Genomic DNA, 13,250 nt, shown 5'->3' on the forward strand with positions numbered 1-13,250 from the left:
GGTCTGCATTAATTTAATTTAACAAGTTCATATGGTATTGTTTCTCTCCTCTCCCATTCTCTGTCCATTGACATAACCTGCTAACGAACACGCAATAGGTCTGTGGTCATGGTGTAGAAAGCAGAATTACCATGTTCTTTAAAGACATTTAATGATATGATGAGTGATGCGTCATTTGCAGAGTATTTTACAATATGACTTAAGTCTACTTTGTTTTCCTTTTAAAACAAGGAATGACACTGTGTATACGCTACTGTTCAAAAGTTTGGGGTCACTTAGAAATGTCCTTGTTTTCCGTGAAAACATACATGAAATGAGTTTGAATAGGAAATATAGTCATTGACAAGGTTAGAAATAATGATTTTAATTGAAATAATAATTGTGTCCTTCAAACTTTGCTTTCATCAAATAATCCTCCATTTGCAGCAATTACAGCCTATAGACCTATGCAATTCTAGTTGTCAATTCGTTGAGGTAATCTGAAGAGATTTTACCCCATGCTTCCTGAAGCACCTCCCACAAGTTGGATTGGCTTGATGGGCACTTCTTACATACCATGCGGTCAAGCTGCTCCCACAACAGCTGAATAGGTTTGAGATCCAGTGACTGTGCTGGTCACTCCATTATAGACACAATACCAGCTGACTGTTTCTTCCCTAAATAGTTCTTGCATAGTTTGGAGCTGTGCTTTGGGTTATTGTCCTGTTGTAGGAGGAAATTGGCTCCAATCAAGCACCATCCACAGGGTATGGCATGGCGTTGCAAAATTGATCGATAGCCTTCCTTCTTCAAGATCCCTTTTACCCTGTACAAATCTCCCACATTACCACCAGCAAAGCACCGCCAGACCATGACATTGCCTCCACCATGCTTGACAGATGGCATCAAGCACTCCTCCAGCATCTTTTCATTTGGTCTGCATCTCACGAATGTTTTTCTCTGTGATCCCAATACCTCAAACTTAGATTTGTCTGTCCATAACACTTTTTTCTTCCTCTGTCCAGTGTCTGTGTTCTTTTGCTCTTGAAAAATGCTCCTGATTTTGTTCTTAATCTTTTCTTTTTAGTGGCCAGTCTGAGATATGGCTTTTTCTTTGCAACTCTGCCTAGAAGGCCAGCATCCCGGAGTCGCCTCTTTACTGTTGACGTTGAGACTGGTGTTTTGCAGGTGCTATTTAATGAAGCTGCCAGTTGAGGACCTGTGAGGCATCCGTTTCTCAAACTAGACACTCTAATGTATTTGTCCTCTTGCTCAGTTGTGCACCGGGGCCTCCCACTCCTCTTTCTATTTGTGCTGTTCGCATGGAATAGCCTTCATTTCTCAGAACAAGAACAGACTGACAAGTTTCAGAAGAAAGATCTTTGTTTCCAGCCATTTTGAGCCTGTAATCGAACCCACAATTGCTGATGCTCCAGAAACTCAACTAGTCTAAAGAAAGACAGTTTTATTGCTTCTTTAATCAGCACAACAGTTTTCAGCTGTGCTAACATAACTGCAAATTAGCCTTTTAAAATGATAACCCTGAATTAGCAAACAATGTGCCATTGGAACACAGGACTGATGGGTGCTGATAACGGGCCTCTGTACGCCTATGTAGATATTCCATTACAAATCAGCTGTTTCCTGCTACAATAGTCATTTACAACATTAACAATGTCTACACTGTATTTCTGATCAATTTGATGATTTTTTTTTTTTTATGGAAAAAAATGTGCTTTTCTTTCAAAGACAAGGACATTTCTAAATGACCCCAAACTTTTGAACAGTAGTGTATATATATTAATCCATAATTCCAAGTAAAAAAACCAGTGATTACAGATAAAAATGCTATTGAAATTAGACTGAAATTACATTTTAGCCTTTTTCCTGGGAAACAGATTTGTATGACAAGTTAAGGAAGATTAACTTCAAAGGACAGCAACTTCAAAGATATTAATATGTCAAGCATATTCTAATATGGCACATTCGAATTTGCTACTAGGTGCTTTCCCCAACACTGTATTAAAACCAGAATGCCTACTAATGCAATTTACAAGTTCAATGCCAAAAACAAAATTGATATAACCAAAGCAATATTCCAAGCGATCAACTCTCCCATTCAAATATATCAACCTTTCTTGGAAAGATTCAACACGTCCACTTATGCCAAAGTGTTGAATAAAAAAAGCGATTGCTCAGCAAAATTTTGAAACGCCACTGCTTTACACTCAATAAATTATAAGCATAACATCATCTGCGTCGCACACCGCTTGAATCAGAAGCAGTCCAAATTAATTACTCCTTTGAAGATATTTATACTTTACATCTCATTAAAATACATATACCTGATTCACTCTCCTACCGATTTTCAATCTCATCTTTCACCGCAGTGGCCACAATTTGTCAAAACCCTGCGCCCGAAGATTGATTGTGTCAATAATGTAACCGTCTGCCTTACTATAGAGACATTCTGCTGCAGATTGAAATCTGTACATTCATACCACACAAACTGCATGAGAGCACTAGCAGAAGGCTAGCCAGATATAAAATCACTCAATACAAGAGGAACAAGGATGCATGTATAACTATTACTTTATAGGATAATTATTCTAACACACCTGCAGGTCATTGATGAACACGTTTTGGCCTTTAAAACTATGATTTAAAATGATAGTGTCTAAGACTCTTGGGAAACTGGTCACTATGGAAGAACTCATTTCATTATATACGAATTCAGATCAGTGTAAAATCTTTCTTTGTATCTCGCTGTACAATTAAAAAAGTCCCTACTGAGCAGTAAAAGGATTCCAGCCGCAACACTATTACTTTTATGTGGAGAGCTGAGGAAATTCAATTCAAACCACCTTTGAGAAAGTCAACTTGTTTCCCCAATGGACTGGTGTATTAATCATATATAGCTTAGGTGTATCTTCCCAAAAAAACAAATTTAAAAAGTTAGCCTAGTGAATATGTTAATACCTTTAATACATTCTTCCTAAACTTCCAGATCTACAGCTGAAACCCTTTCAAAGAATTAATACGTTCCTAAATGAGTCATCTCTTTTACATTAAGTTTACCTTTTCGCCTAACATGACTCAGAGTCCTATTTCTGGTATATGCAAAATTTACATAAACACCTAGCAATTGTTTAATGGTCTCTATTTTCAGAGACAATTACTCATAACATGCCTCCGGGGGAACAAGTGTGCAAGATTGCCTCAAGGCTCCATTTCCAAATTCGTTGCATGTGCTTAGCATTCTCAACATGGCCTCTTGGAATTATTCATTAGGCTCACATTGTTAAGGAAAACAACATCTCAAAACAGTAAATGCACAGTATTAACTTAATTGCCCATTTTGTTTCTGGTCTGCAAGTGAAGATTACCAGCAATCCACTGTTAGTATTCTGAACCCAATGCCTTAGACATTAAGGCTTAATACAGTATGCAGCCTCATGTTCAGGACTGCTGAGAATATTTTAACAGCTGGGGAAAAACAAAACAAAGTGTCTCTATTAAACCTCAATATCCCAGGTGTGCAACCACTGACTGGAGCCACTTTATGCAGTGCTGTAGTAGTGACTGAAGTAGTGGATATACTCTAATACCTGGCTAGGGATATCTAAAGACAATTCATTATAGGAATCATAGAAGGGGAAAAGCAATATCTTCCAAAATTCCCTTGAAATTATGTGTATGTATACCAAGCAACTAAAAAGTAACAAATCCATTGGTTTTTTAACATTATTCAGAGAATCAACCTCTGCTTAAAGGTTAACTTTGGCATTTTAGCCTGATTTCTTAGTCACCCAGAGGCATACGAATGCATGGTCACCATTTTTAATTCTGTGCGTTCAGTTTGAAGGAGTCTGAATTGTTCATTTCGTTATCTTGGCACACTTGCTGGAAGCATATGGTCGCAAATTGCTGACTCTCAAAAGTCAGCTTATAGATCTTTTCAAATTATCAAAAGCTTGGCCATTTGTTATTTGTAGTCTTACAATACTTTAAATAGTAAATAAACAGTTAAATTTGTTATTTACTGGTAATCGTAAGAAATTAGTTCCCACATACTTCCATATTTACAGACTATACTTTTGATTTTGTATAGACTTGCAGAGAATACTTAATGTACAAATGTGCTCCACCCAGCTTTTAAGTATTTTAAAGATCTATTAGGCAGCTTTTGAGAGTCAGCGATTTGCGACCATTTGCTTCATTCAATTTCCTTCTAACTGGATACACAGAATTTAAAAAGGTGACCATGGATTTGAAAGACTCCGTGCATGTAAGAAATCAGGCTAAAATGCCAAAATACTGAAGTATCCCTTAAGGACCTTTTTGATGTTTCTCAAATAAACATTTGTATTTGGTAAATATGTGTTATTTATTGTAGATAGTATATTCCAATAAACTGTGTAGAGTAGTAGAACTGTACACAACTGGTCTCTTTCTTCGGCCAACTTTGTAGGACTATTTTAGCTTGAGCTCCAATAGCTTGTCAACACAATGAATACAGATTCCCAAGGTCTGCTCCCATAAGGCCTCAGGTCTCAAGCCTCAAACAGCTTGACACCCACACTCACCCAGAGGTCACGGTGGAAAGTCTGGGTAAGATCAGCTAACATTTCAAAGAGATCCAGCAGAAAACTACATTCTGGAAAAGAGTCCGCATGCCATGCCAAAAAGAAATCTGCGGAAAATTGCAAGATTTTGAGACGGATTCAGACCAATCAGAAAAATATGACCACAACAAAAACAACAAAACAAAAAAACTTGACTGTACTGAGGGCCAGAACATTATTGTGTGGTCTAGTAACAGCTGCTGCAGGCAGGAGGAGCATAAATCAAAGGTCTCTTGGCTCTGATATTAAGTGTTAATGCAATGAAGACTTGACTATAATTTTATGGGAAGGGTAAGTGAAACAGTCTGGAACCACCTGAACTTAATTTCAAATGTATCCATAGACCACTGAGGGGGGGGGGAGAAATTATATGGAAAGTAAATGTTCAGTTGGGGACTTTCAAAATTTAAAAACAGCAACATATGACTAAGTAAAAACAGATATCTTTCCCTCTGATAAATGATTCAGCAAACACTGTAGCAGACCCTTGAAACTGACACAATACCTCATGTAACTAGAAAACACCAGCTATATCCTCTAAAATAACAGTTTTGCCAAAGCGACTACAAGCAGAGCACTGGCAGGATTGTAGCTTTCAGGCTCTCTAATTCATACAACTGCAGCAGAAACCTTCGTAACGTGGGGACGGAAAATATGACTCAGGGCACATTAATCCTGAATGATAAAGCAGTCTGCCCCAGCAGTCTGAGAGCAATGAAACAATTTCTCATTTCTTTGTGGGAACTCTTGTTTGTGGCCATCCATACTTCAAGTTCTATAACACTCCTGCTAGCATTAGGCAGTTTGAAGTTAAGATATGTAACACTGGGCTGCCTTTTGGAGGTGTGCCTACATCTAAAAAGAGAAACATTTTTTTGCCTTGTGAATTGTGATTTGGCTTTCACAAAGGGTCACAGCTAAATGCTTAGTTATTTTGAAAAGAGGGTCTTCTGGTTTCCATTGCTTCTAAGCACTTACTTCCCTAACTGAATGATTTACTGGACAAATGCAACTATGCTGAGGTGTTGGTGGGAGTTGTGTGCCTCTGCAGTTTATCATTGTCCACTGCTTATTTTTTAACTGGTTACAGATACATATAAAAGCAGAACAGTATTCTCTACTAAAAAAGTATTACCAAAGTTTCACATAAAAAAATGCATTTTACTAGTCATTGCTTGTCCTACTGAAATGCTCATAGCTACAGTCCATTTCTTGCTTGGAAACAGAGCTGAACACATGCCAGATAAATAAAGTATAGAGAATAAAGACTTGCAACTGTAAGACATTATGTTTTTCACCTTTTCATTCCCTCAGCTGCCCATCCCTCTTGCTTACCAACAGTGGAAAAAAGGGTTGGATTGAACACTTATTAAAATAAAGCCAGATGTTTCATTTAGACTGAATGGAGGTTCCTGACATCTCCATGGCAAATGAACAGCATACTAAATCAGCCCTTTGCTGGAAGTTCCTGTCACATTCTCCATCCCCAGACTGTGGCTTTGGAGAGATTCAAGAGTTTGTGCACCTGACACACTAATGCAACAATACATCTTTGCTTCCCGTCAGGAAATATAAAGTACTGAGATGAATGGAAACAAATAAGATTACAGAACACAAGGTAATACTGCACACTTGTAATGTATCAACCCTCGATATAATTCACGGAAATTCAGATTGAGGTGAGATTCTAGGTTTTGTTCCATTTCATTCACCAATTTTTCATCGACAAAAATCCTAAAATTTAAAGAGCAGCATGACTTTCATGACAATTCTGACAGCTCTGTAATTTGGTTTAGTTATGAGATCATATAGTTATAAGAGCAATAAATCAAACCACATTTAAACAGACATTTTTGTTTTAACTGGGGTAATAACATGACAAAAATAATCATTTTTAAAATGACCAAATTACCAATAATCTTAATATTGGGAATAAAGCAAGGACCAGTATTTATTTAAAAAAAAACTGTTCAGTGATTGTATGTATATAAAAATCCAGGGAATACTGAAATACTATTGATCTGGGGATACAAGCAACATTCAATTTGCTGAAAGAAATGCTTTAGTAAGTGCAATTATTACCCAGATAAGTAATATTACACCTTCTAAAGCTAAAACGCTTTCACTTCCTAACAGGAAATGAACATGATTACCCACAAATGAAAAGCACATAGATTGAAGCAGGATTGTTTTGCTATTGACAGAATAAGGTTTTATGGCCTATTTGTGCGTATTTATTATGCATACATATTAAACATATTATACACATTAGGTGCTTGATATCAACATTACTTTACAATTGCCTACTAAAAACAAGCATCCTTCCATAGGAAATACTGCGTATTGTCATGTACTATGTACTACAGGTTAGCCAAGGCAAGCTGCTACTTGTAACAGACAAAGTGGGATTTGGCAGAATTGACACAGCTTTTAACATATTAAAGTTAGGAATATATTGTACAACAGTCTATAAAATCAAATCTCTCAAATCAAAGTAGAACATCACAGAACAGGTCAGAGTGAATGTCCAAACATGCAGGTCAGGCACAATGGACAGTGAAATGGTCAAGACAGAATGGATACCTGGCCTACAGTCCATCAGACGGGAGATCAATGACCACACAGGGGTGAGCGCAAGCACAGAAGCCAACTATCACATACATGGATGCACACAGATGGCTACAGAACACAAAGGGTAACAGTGGTTGAAGGAGATCAGCACTATCTCAGAACATGTCAACTAGAAAGTGGAAACATGGGGTCAAAGGAAACCAACTTTCCGTTTATGGAGGGAGGAATCACATGGCACTATCTGCCCAACTGGCATGAAGTAAAGCATACCCTACTCCATACATCGTGAACAGCTTTAATTTGCTAATCTGTTGTCCCAAAATCTAGTCTTGTACAAGTTCGCTAAAAACTATAAACATTTTTGTAGAATTTTTTATTATTCATTTAAAAGCTGTTATAGCTGATTTACTGAATTTCTCCGCAAAAGTACAGCTACTAAAGTTTTCATTTATTTGCATCACATTTTCTTTTATGTCTCCCAGTGCCGTTATGATCGAGCGCTGTACGTCTCGCTGGGGAGAAAATCAATCTTAAGAAGCGGAAAACTTATTTTTATTTCTACATTTCTAATTTTAATAGCCTATGTATTAAAAAGTAAACTCAAAAAGCAGGGATTTAATCAATCGTGACAAATTTTAAATTAAATTTTAGACATTCAATAGTTATCTACCAAGTTACTCTTTACCATTTTATTCAGCTGTGGAAACAACATTTCCATTTTAAATCCCAACACAATGGCCAAATCTCTGGATACAGTTTGAAGTGGTTGCTAGGTTACTGGAAATATATAGAAAATGTATACCGGGTTTAGATTAACCTTACGTAAAGTGACAGTGCTCTTCATGTTTATTCATAAACTTAAACAACTGTACAGAGGATATGTTAACATACACTCACGATCTGTGGAATATAAATGCTGTAACACAGGAGGGAGTGGGCTCCCTGTATTTAACTTGGCACCTCTGTGGAACACTTGTTTCACAGTTTCGTAACAAACCATATCCTTTTATTATATATATATATATATATATATATATATATATATATATATATGTGTGTGTGTGTGTGTGTAGGAATTTAGGATACCAAAACACCTTCATTTGAACAGGGTGAGGCATAGTCACAAAACACACAAGATGAATAGACATGGGACACTGTTTCTACAGTTTGTAACAGGGAAGGGCTCTGCTCAGTAAAGTGTGGTGCAAGATGTTAAAACAAAACAACCATGTGTGTGATTAAAGGAAATAAAAGTTCAGCTTTGTTTTACCATACATTGCTTAAGATTTCAGTCATTGAAAGTGCAGACAAAAAGCATGTATTGGCTTTAACGCACAAACAGTCTTAAATGCTGGGTGTCTTACATATACTGGGTTGGTGTGTCAGTATTTTCCTGTGGATGATGTTTCACTTAATGACAGAATAAGATGTAGAACAGCAAACCAAGACAGGGGGTTTTGATTGAGTGACAGGGTTTATAAGCCACCAAGGAGTGAGGTAACAGAGACGAAGCCATTACATACCACTGAAATGAATCAAACAACACGGACAGCTGAATGCAAAAAGACATTGTACCCTTGCAGTTATCTAGCACTTAATATCCAACTCACTGATGCACATATATAAATAGTTTCCCATTATAAGCCTTGTTGACTAGTCCGAAGTGCTGCTCAGTGCAATAATAGCATTGTCAAATCCATAGCCTATAACTATTGAGCTATTCATTCTATCAAATACAATCTCAAAACTATAATCAATTTGCCTATTTCTGTTAGAATGGATTTATTATTCTTACTTTAATCTCCGTTAAATAAACAGAACACTCAAACCAGTAACTAACAAGTAAGAAAACACATTAATAAAATATGTTGTAACCTGTAGCACTACACTCCTGGACAGGGTAAAAACTTTTGCCCTCCTTCAAACATTTTCAGCAAACTATATATATATTTTTTTTAAGTTTTCTGGCAATGTCTATGTCTTTCTTTTTCAAAGCTCAGCTATATAATACAACCCAATGTCTATTTTAAATGAAAGTTAATTAAGACTAAGCTAAACACAATACAAACACTTGCCAGTGTTATGCAAATGTATACACAGTAGCCATTCATATTAAGCTATTGAATAAGTCACTTGTCAAACTGGAACATTACCACATATTTAGGAAAGGTTTATTTGAAAATCAGATGTGCTCACACTGGTCTGTATGTCAGTGGTTTTCCGCAACTCCCTCCAGGCAGTCTGTGCAAAGGTTACAGCAGTATGGGAAGAGAGCAGCGGCAGAGTTTTACAGGTTATTCCACTGCAAACCTGACATTTAAGAGCTTAATTGAAATATGTCAATCAGATTCAGTTAAAAGATGAAGGAGAGGATGATTTTCAATTTGTAAAGCTTATGCTAGGGAGATGCTCATATCTAAAAGGCAATGTTTCCTTTTAGGATTAAGATCAAGTATACCAATGACCAAGTATACACAAAACCCATGCAGGAACAAGTACCAATCAGTGACAAAGATCAACCACAAAGGAACTGGTTTACGTTGGTTAGACAAAACTTGCATCATGTGATGTTTCTTGTGACTGTATAAATTTAGGACAAGTGTAGGTATAATCATTTAAATCTAGCAAAAACACAAAACAAAATGCTTCCTCATCAGGTAGCTGCAGCAAATCCATCACACAACCATAGCATTAATTGTAAATATCTTGAAATGCTTATTGTATAATATATATATTTTGAATTTTTAATAGTTAAGGCATCCAAATCCAATCAGAGATTTATAGCCCTACTGGAAGAATCTAAACCTAAATTTGACAGGAAACTCCCAGTGTCTGTGGAAATGTGTAACCATATGAAATCAGAACGACTCTAGAGAAGTTAGGAGTGGGAGGGTAGGGTAGGGTGGAGTGGGCAAAAGAGCTTGTTTTGGACATCACTTAGTCCCTTCAAGTGATGTAAATGTCAATTTGGGAAACCCCATACTGTTTTCTATATTTTTTATCTTTCCACTAAGGCTATTTTCCTGTAAGTGATTTCACAAAAACTCGATTTCACAAAGGGGATTATTATTATGTTTTAAATACGAAGAAGGATGACGACTTGGATTCCAAGGAATATTGGACGACATCCAATAGATATGATGTCTTAAAGGGTTTCAAATGGTCATTAGCCTTTCCACAGTTCAGGTCTAAAAAAAAAAATAATCTGTTTTGCACATTGTTGGTTCAATGTAATGTAACCCATTCGAACTTACCAACGTCTGTCTGGGGTCCCTGAATTATATTATATATATATTTAATCTCTGCCCCCTAAGGAAAATCAAAAACCCTCTTTGGCCATAAACAGATGAGGTTATGAGTCTGCTCTTTGAACACTTTGACAAGAGTTGTCAGGTGTATTTGAGCACGTCTTAAATCTCTTTATCCACCCCCTGGAAAAAGAAAGACTTGGCAATCATGCATCTCAGTAATTCATGCACATCTTAATCAGTGACAAATAAAGAGACATCAAATCTCCTTGGAGAAGGGGGGTGGGGTCCTTTCATCTTTATTTTCCTTCTGTTATGGAAGACTGTTTGATGTTCCAGTTGTTTAAGTTGGAAACAGCTGCTTGCAATGGTCTGGGAGAGGAGTCAGAAATGATACAGGTACATTATTCAGATCTTTTGGAGAATATATTTCTAGGCAGGCCATATATTGCCCATTCCATGTAAGCCATCTTTTTCAACTTTAAGTGGAGAACTTGGTATCAGAAAATTAAAGGTAAGGTCCATTTATGAGGGGGGTTCTCTTTCTTGGTTGAAGCTTCCTTCGACTATGTGGAAACCACAGCAAGGCATCAGAGGCATATACATGATTTTCCAAAGTAAATCTGCGATAGTTCCCCGTTTAAAGTCCCTGCTTTGCCCCAGCCTTAGGTTTTTAAACATGTATGCACAATACTTTCTCTTTAGATCCAGATACATTGAGATGTACGGATGCAGATTTTGTCCCAGTAAAGGATGCATGTGGATTGTGAAGAATGCAAAAGGTTTCAGATATAAGATTTAACCAAAACATATTTTATTATGATTATTATTTGTTTTTACTATTACCAGGATGCTTTCTATGTTTGCTAATTGAGATCGGCTATGTACTTAACTTCAGGCTGGAAAACATTTCAAATCAACAGCTTTTACAGCCAGTACCAATCAACTTTGAGGACCACTGTGCTCCGAAAGTCATGCATCTTTTGCTGAATAACCCTAATTGAACTTATTCATATCAATAACCAACTTCTCCCAGGGCTCATTCGTTTATTAGATCGCTTCCATATAAGATTCCTGGCCACAGGAACTTAATGCAGGAAGACACAGCAAGATCAACAAGGCGAGTTATTAATTTGGGGCAGAGAGCCAGCACTGTGACTTGCATTGATTAAGCCAGCGTCTTCATATTTCAGATCTCGGTATTCCCCAGACTGTAAAGGACTGCCAAACAGACTGTGCTTAATTTCCTCCCTTTTTAGTTTTAAGCTGCAAACTTGTGTATATGTAGGAAGAGCGCAGCAGCTGCACCAAAGGAAGGCCTGAGGGAGGAGAAGCTTCTGTTCAAACCCGTGTAAAATCACATCTCCTTCACCACACAGTATGCAAAGAAAGGGCAAAGCCTGGCACTCAAGTGGGCGAGTGGGATACAATTACTCCAGACTAATTAAGATAACTCAACCATTCACACACATTCAGAGGTTATTATCAAGAAGAAAAAAAAACTAAATTGCACCTTTTAAATGTTAAATAGAAAACATTTGTTAGCAAGTGTTCAGTGTTTTTCTTGCTACTCTTTTTCTAGCATTTTCTTTCATGACTGATATCGGACACATACTAAGTTCTAATTTCATATTACCCTAGTTTGTCCCCACTGGCACCCTTTATACTTTATTCAAAGATTACCTACATTCAAGGCCTCACCTTGATTTGAACCTTCTTATCAGTTGCCACTTATGCCACATTACATTCCAGCTCAAGAACTGCATTCTGTGGTTGCTGACCTTCTTAGCGTAGGTCCATCTCGAAAGACTACTTTTCTTCAAAAAGGTTTGAACAATTAACTTATAGGTGAGAGTGTAAAGCATCTAGAGACATTTTCTTTATATTGGGCACCAAATAAATGCAACACCAACTGATTGGCTGAACATTTGAACTGTAAAATTAGCCAAACTGGAGTCCACAGTTTACAGAAAAATCAGTCACGCACTTGCAGCTGCAAATTTACATTTCACTTTAGACTCACAGTAACCATAATGCAATGTAACCACAAACCTACTTGCATTTGCACACACAATCATTTAATTAAAATTCACTTGATAACAATCAGGTCCTTCTTCTCCCCAGCACACGTCTCTTCAGTGTGCATCTGGCAGAAGAGATGAGGAAGAGTACTCTAAGGCGAGTGTTGTTCTGTGGAACCCTAGGGTAGGGCAGACCGGTGACTTCAGGAACTAGCATTAAGACAACGTGGGGCACAATGGTAGAAACCACGCTCACAATGTGCTAGTGTTTATGTAAGACTGCCGATGCGCCCGGGGGCCATTCTCCTTCAAGGAGTGTTTGAATTGTCAAAGCAACCTCGATCTCTACCCACACAGCACCCTTAATCCAGCCAACTGCTCTGGCACCACGAACGCAGCATGCATGCAAGACACGATGTGCTCTACTCTTTCGAAAAGCAGATGGTCTGTTACTGGGCAAAGCACACTGCAAAAGACAGATCCACCAAACAAGACATCCAGGCTACATTCACAGACCAGAAGACATTACATACACTGATTCGGAAGTAACAATTAAGAGACAAGACGTCAGCTATGGTTACATCTTGGGATCCGTTCACTAAGCCTGTCAGCAGTGCTGGAGGAAACGTGGATACATAATAGATTCAAGTTTTACCATGTAAATAAAGACACAGCCACAGGTTGGAATAAATTAAGGAAACCTGCTGCTGCTGCTGCTTTCTTCTCCCCCTCTTTCTTCCTACAGTCTTTTCTTCTCCCGAGGTCTTCTCCACGCACAGGCGGCAAATGAGCAGTGATGTTATCGC

General features: G+C 37.6%; 1 protein-coding gene across 2 annotated transcripts in view; it reads right to left on the reverse strand.

The window, feature by feature from the left end:
* Window positions 1-13,250, reverse strand: part of stxbp6 (syntaxin binding protein 6 (amisyn)) — a 72,435-nt gene that overhangs the window by 46,703 nt on the left and 12,482 nt on the right. The window contains exon 3 of one of the 2 annotated variants that reach the window (XM_066694284.1): window positions 13,146-13,211. The exons of the other annotated variant lie outside the window; for it this stretch is intronic. Coding sequence (XP_066550381.1) covers window positions 13,146-13,211 — 66 coding nt within the window. The remainder of the gene's footprint in view (window positions 1-13,145; window positions 13,212-13,250) is intronic. 2 annotated transcript variants of the gene reach the window in all.

Source organism: Amia ocellicauda, chromosome 21, assembly GCF_036373705.1.
Source record: "Amia ocellicauda isolate fAmiCal2 chromosome 21, fAmiCal2.hap1, whole genome shotgun sequence".
NCBI lineage: Eukaryota > Metazoa > Chordata > Actinopteri > Amiiformes > Amiidae > Amia > Amia ocellicauda.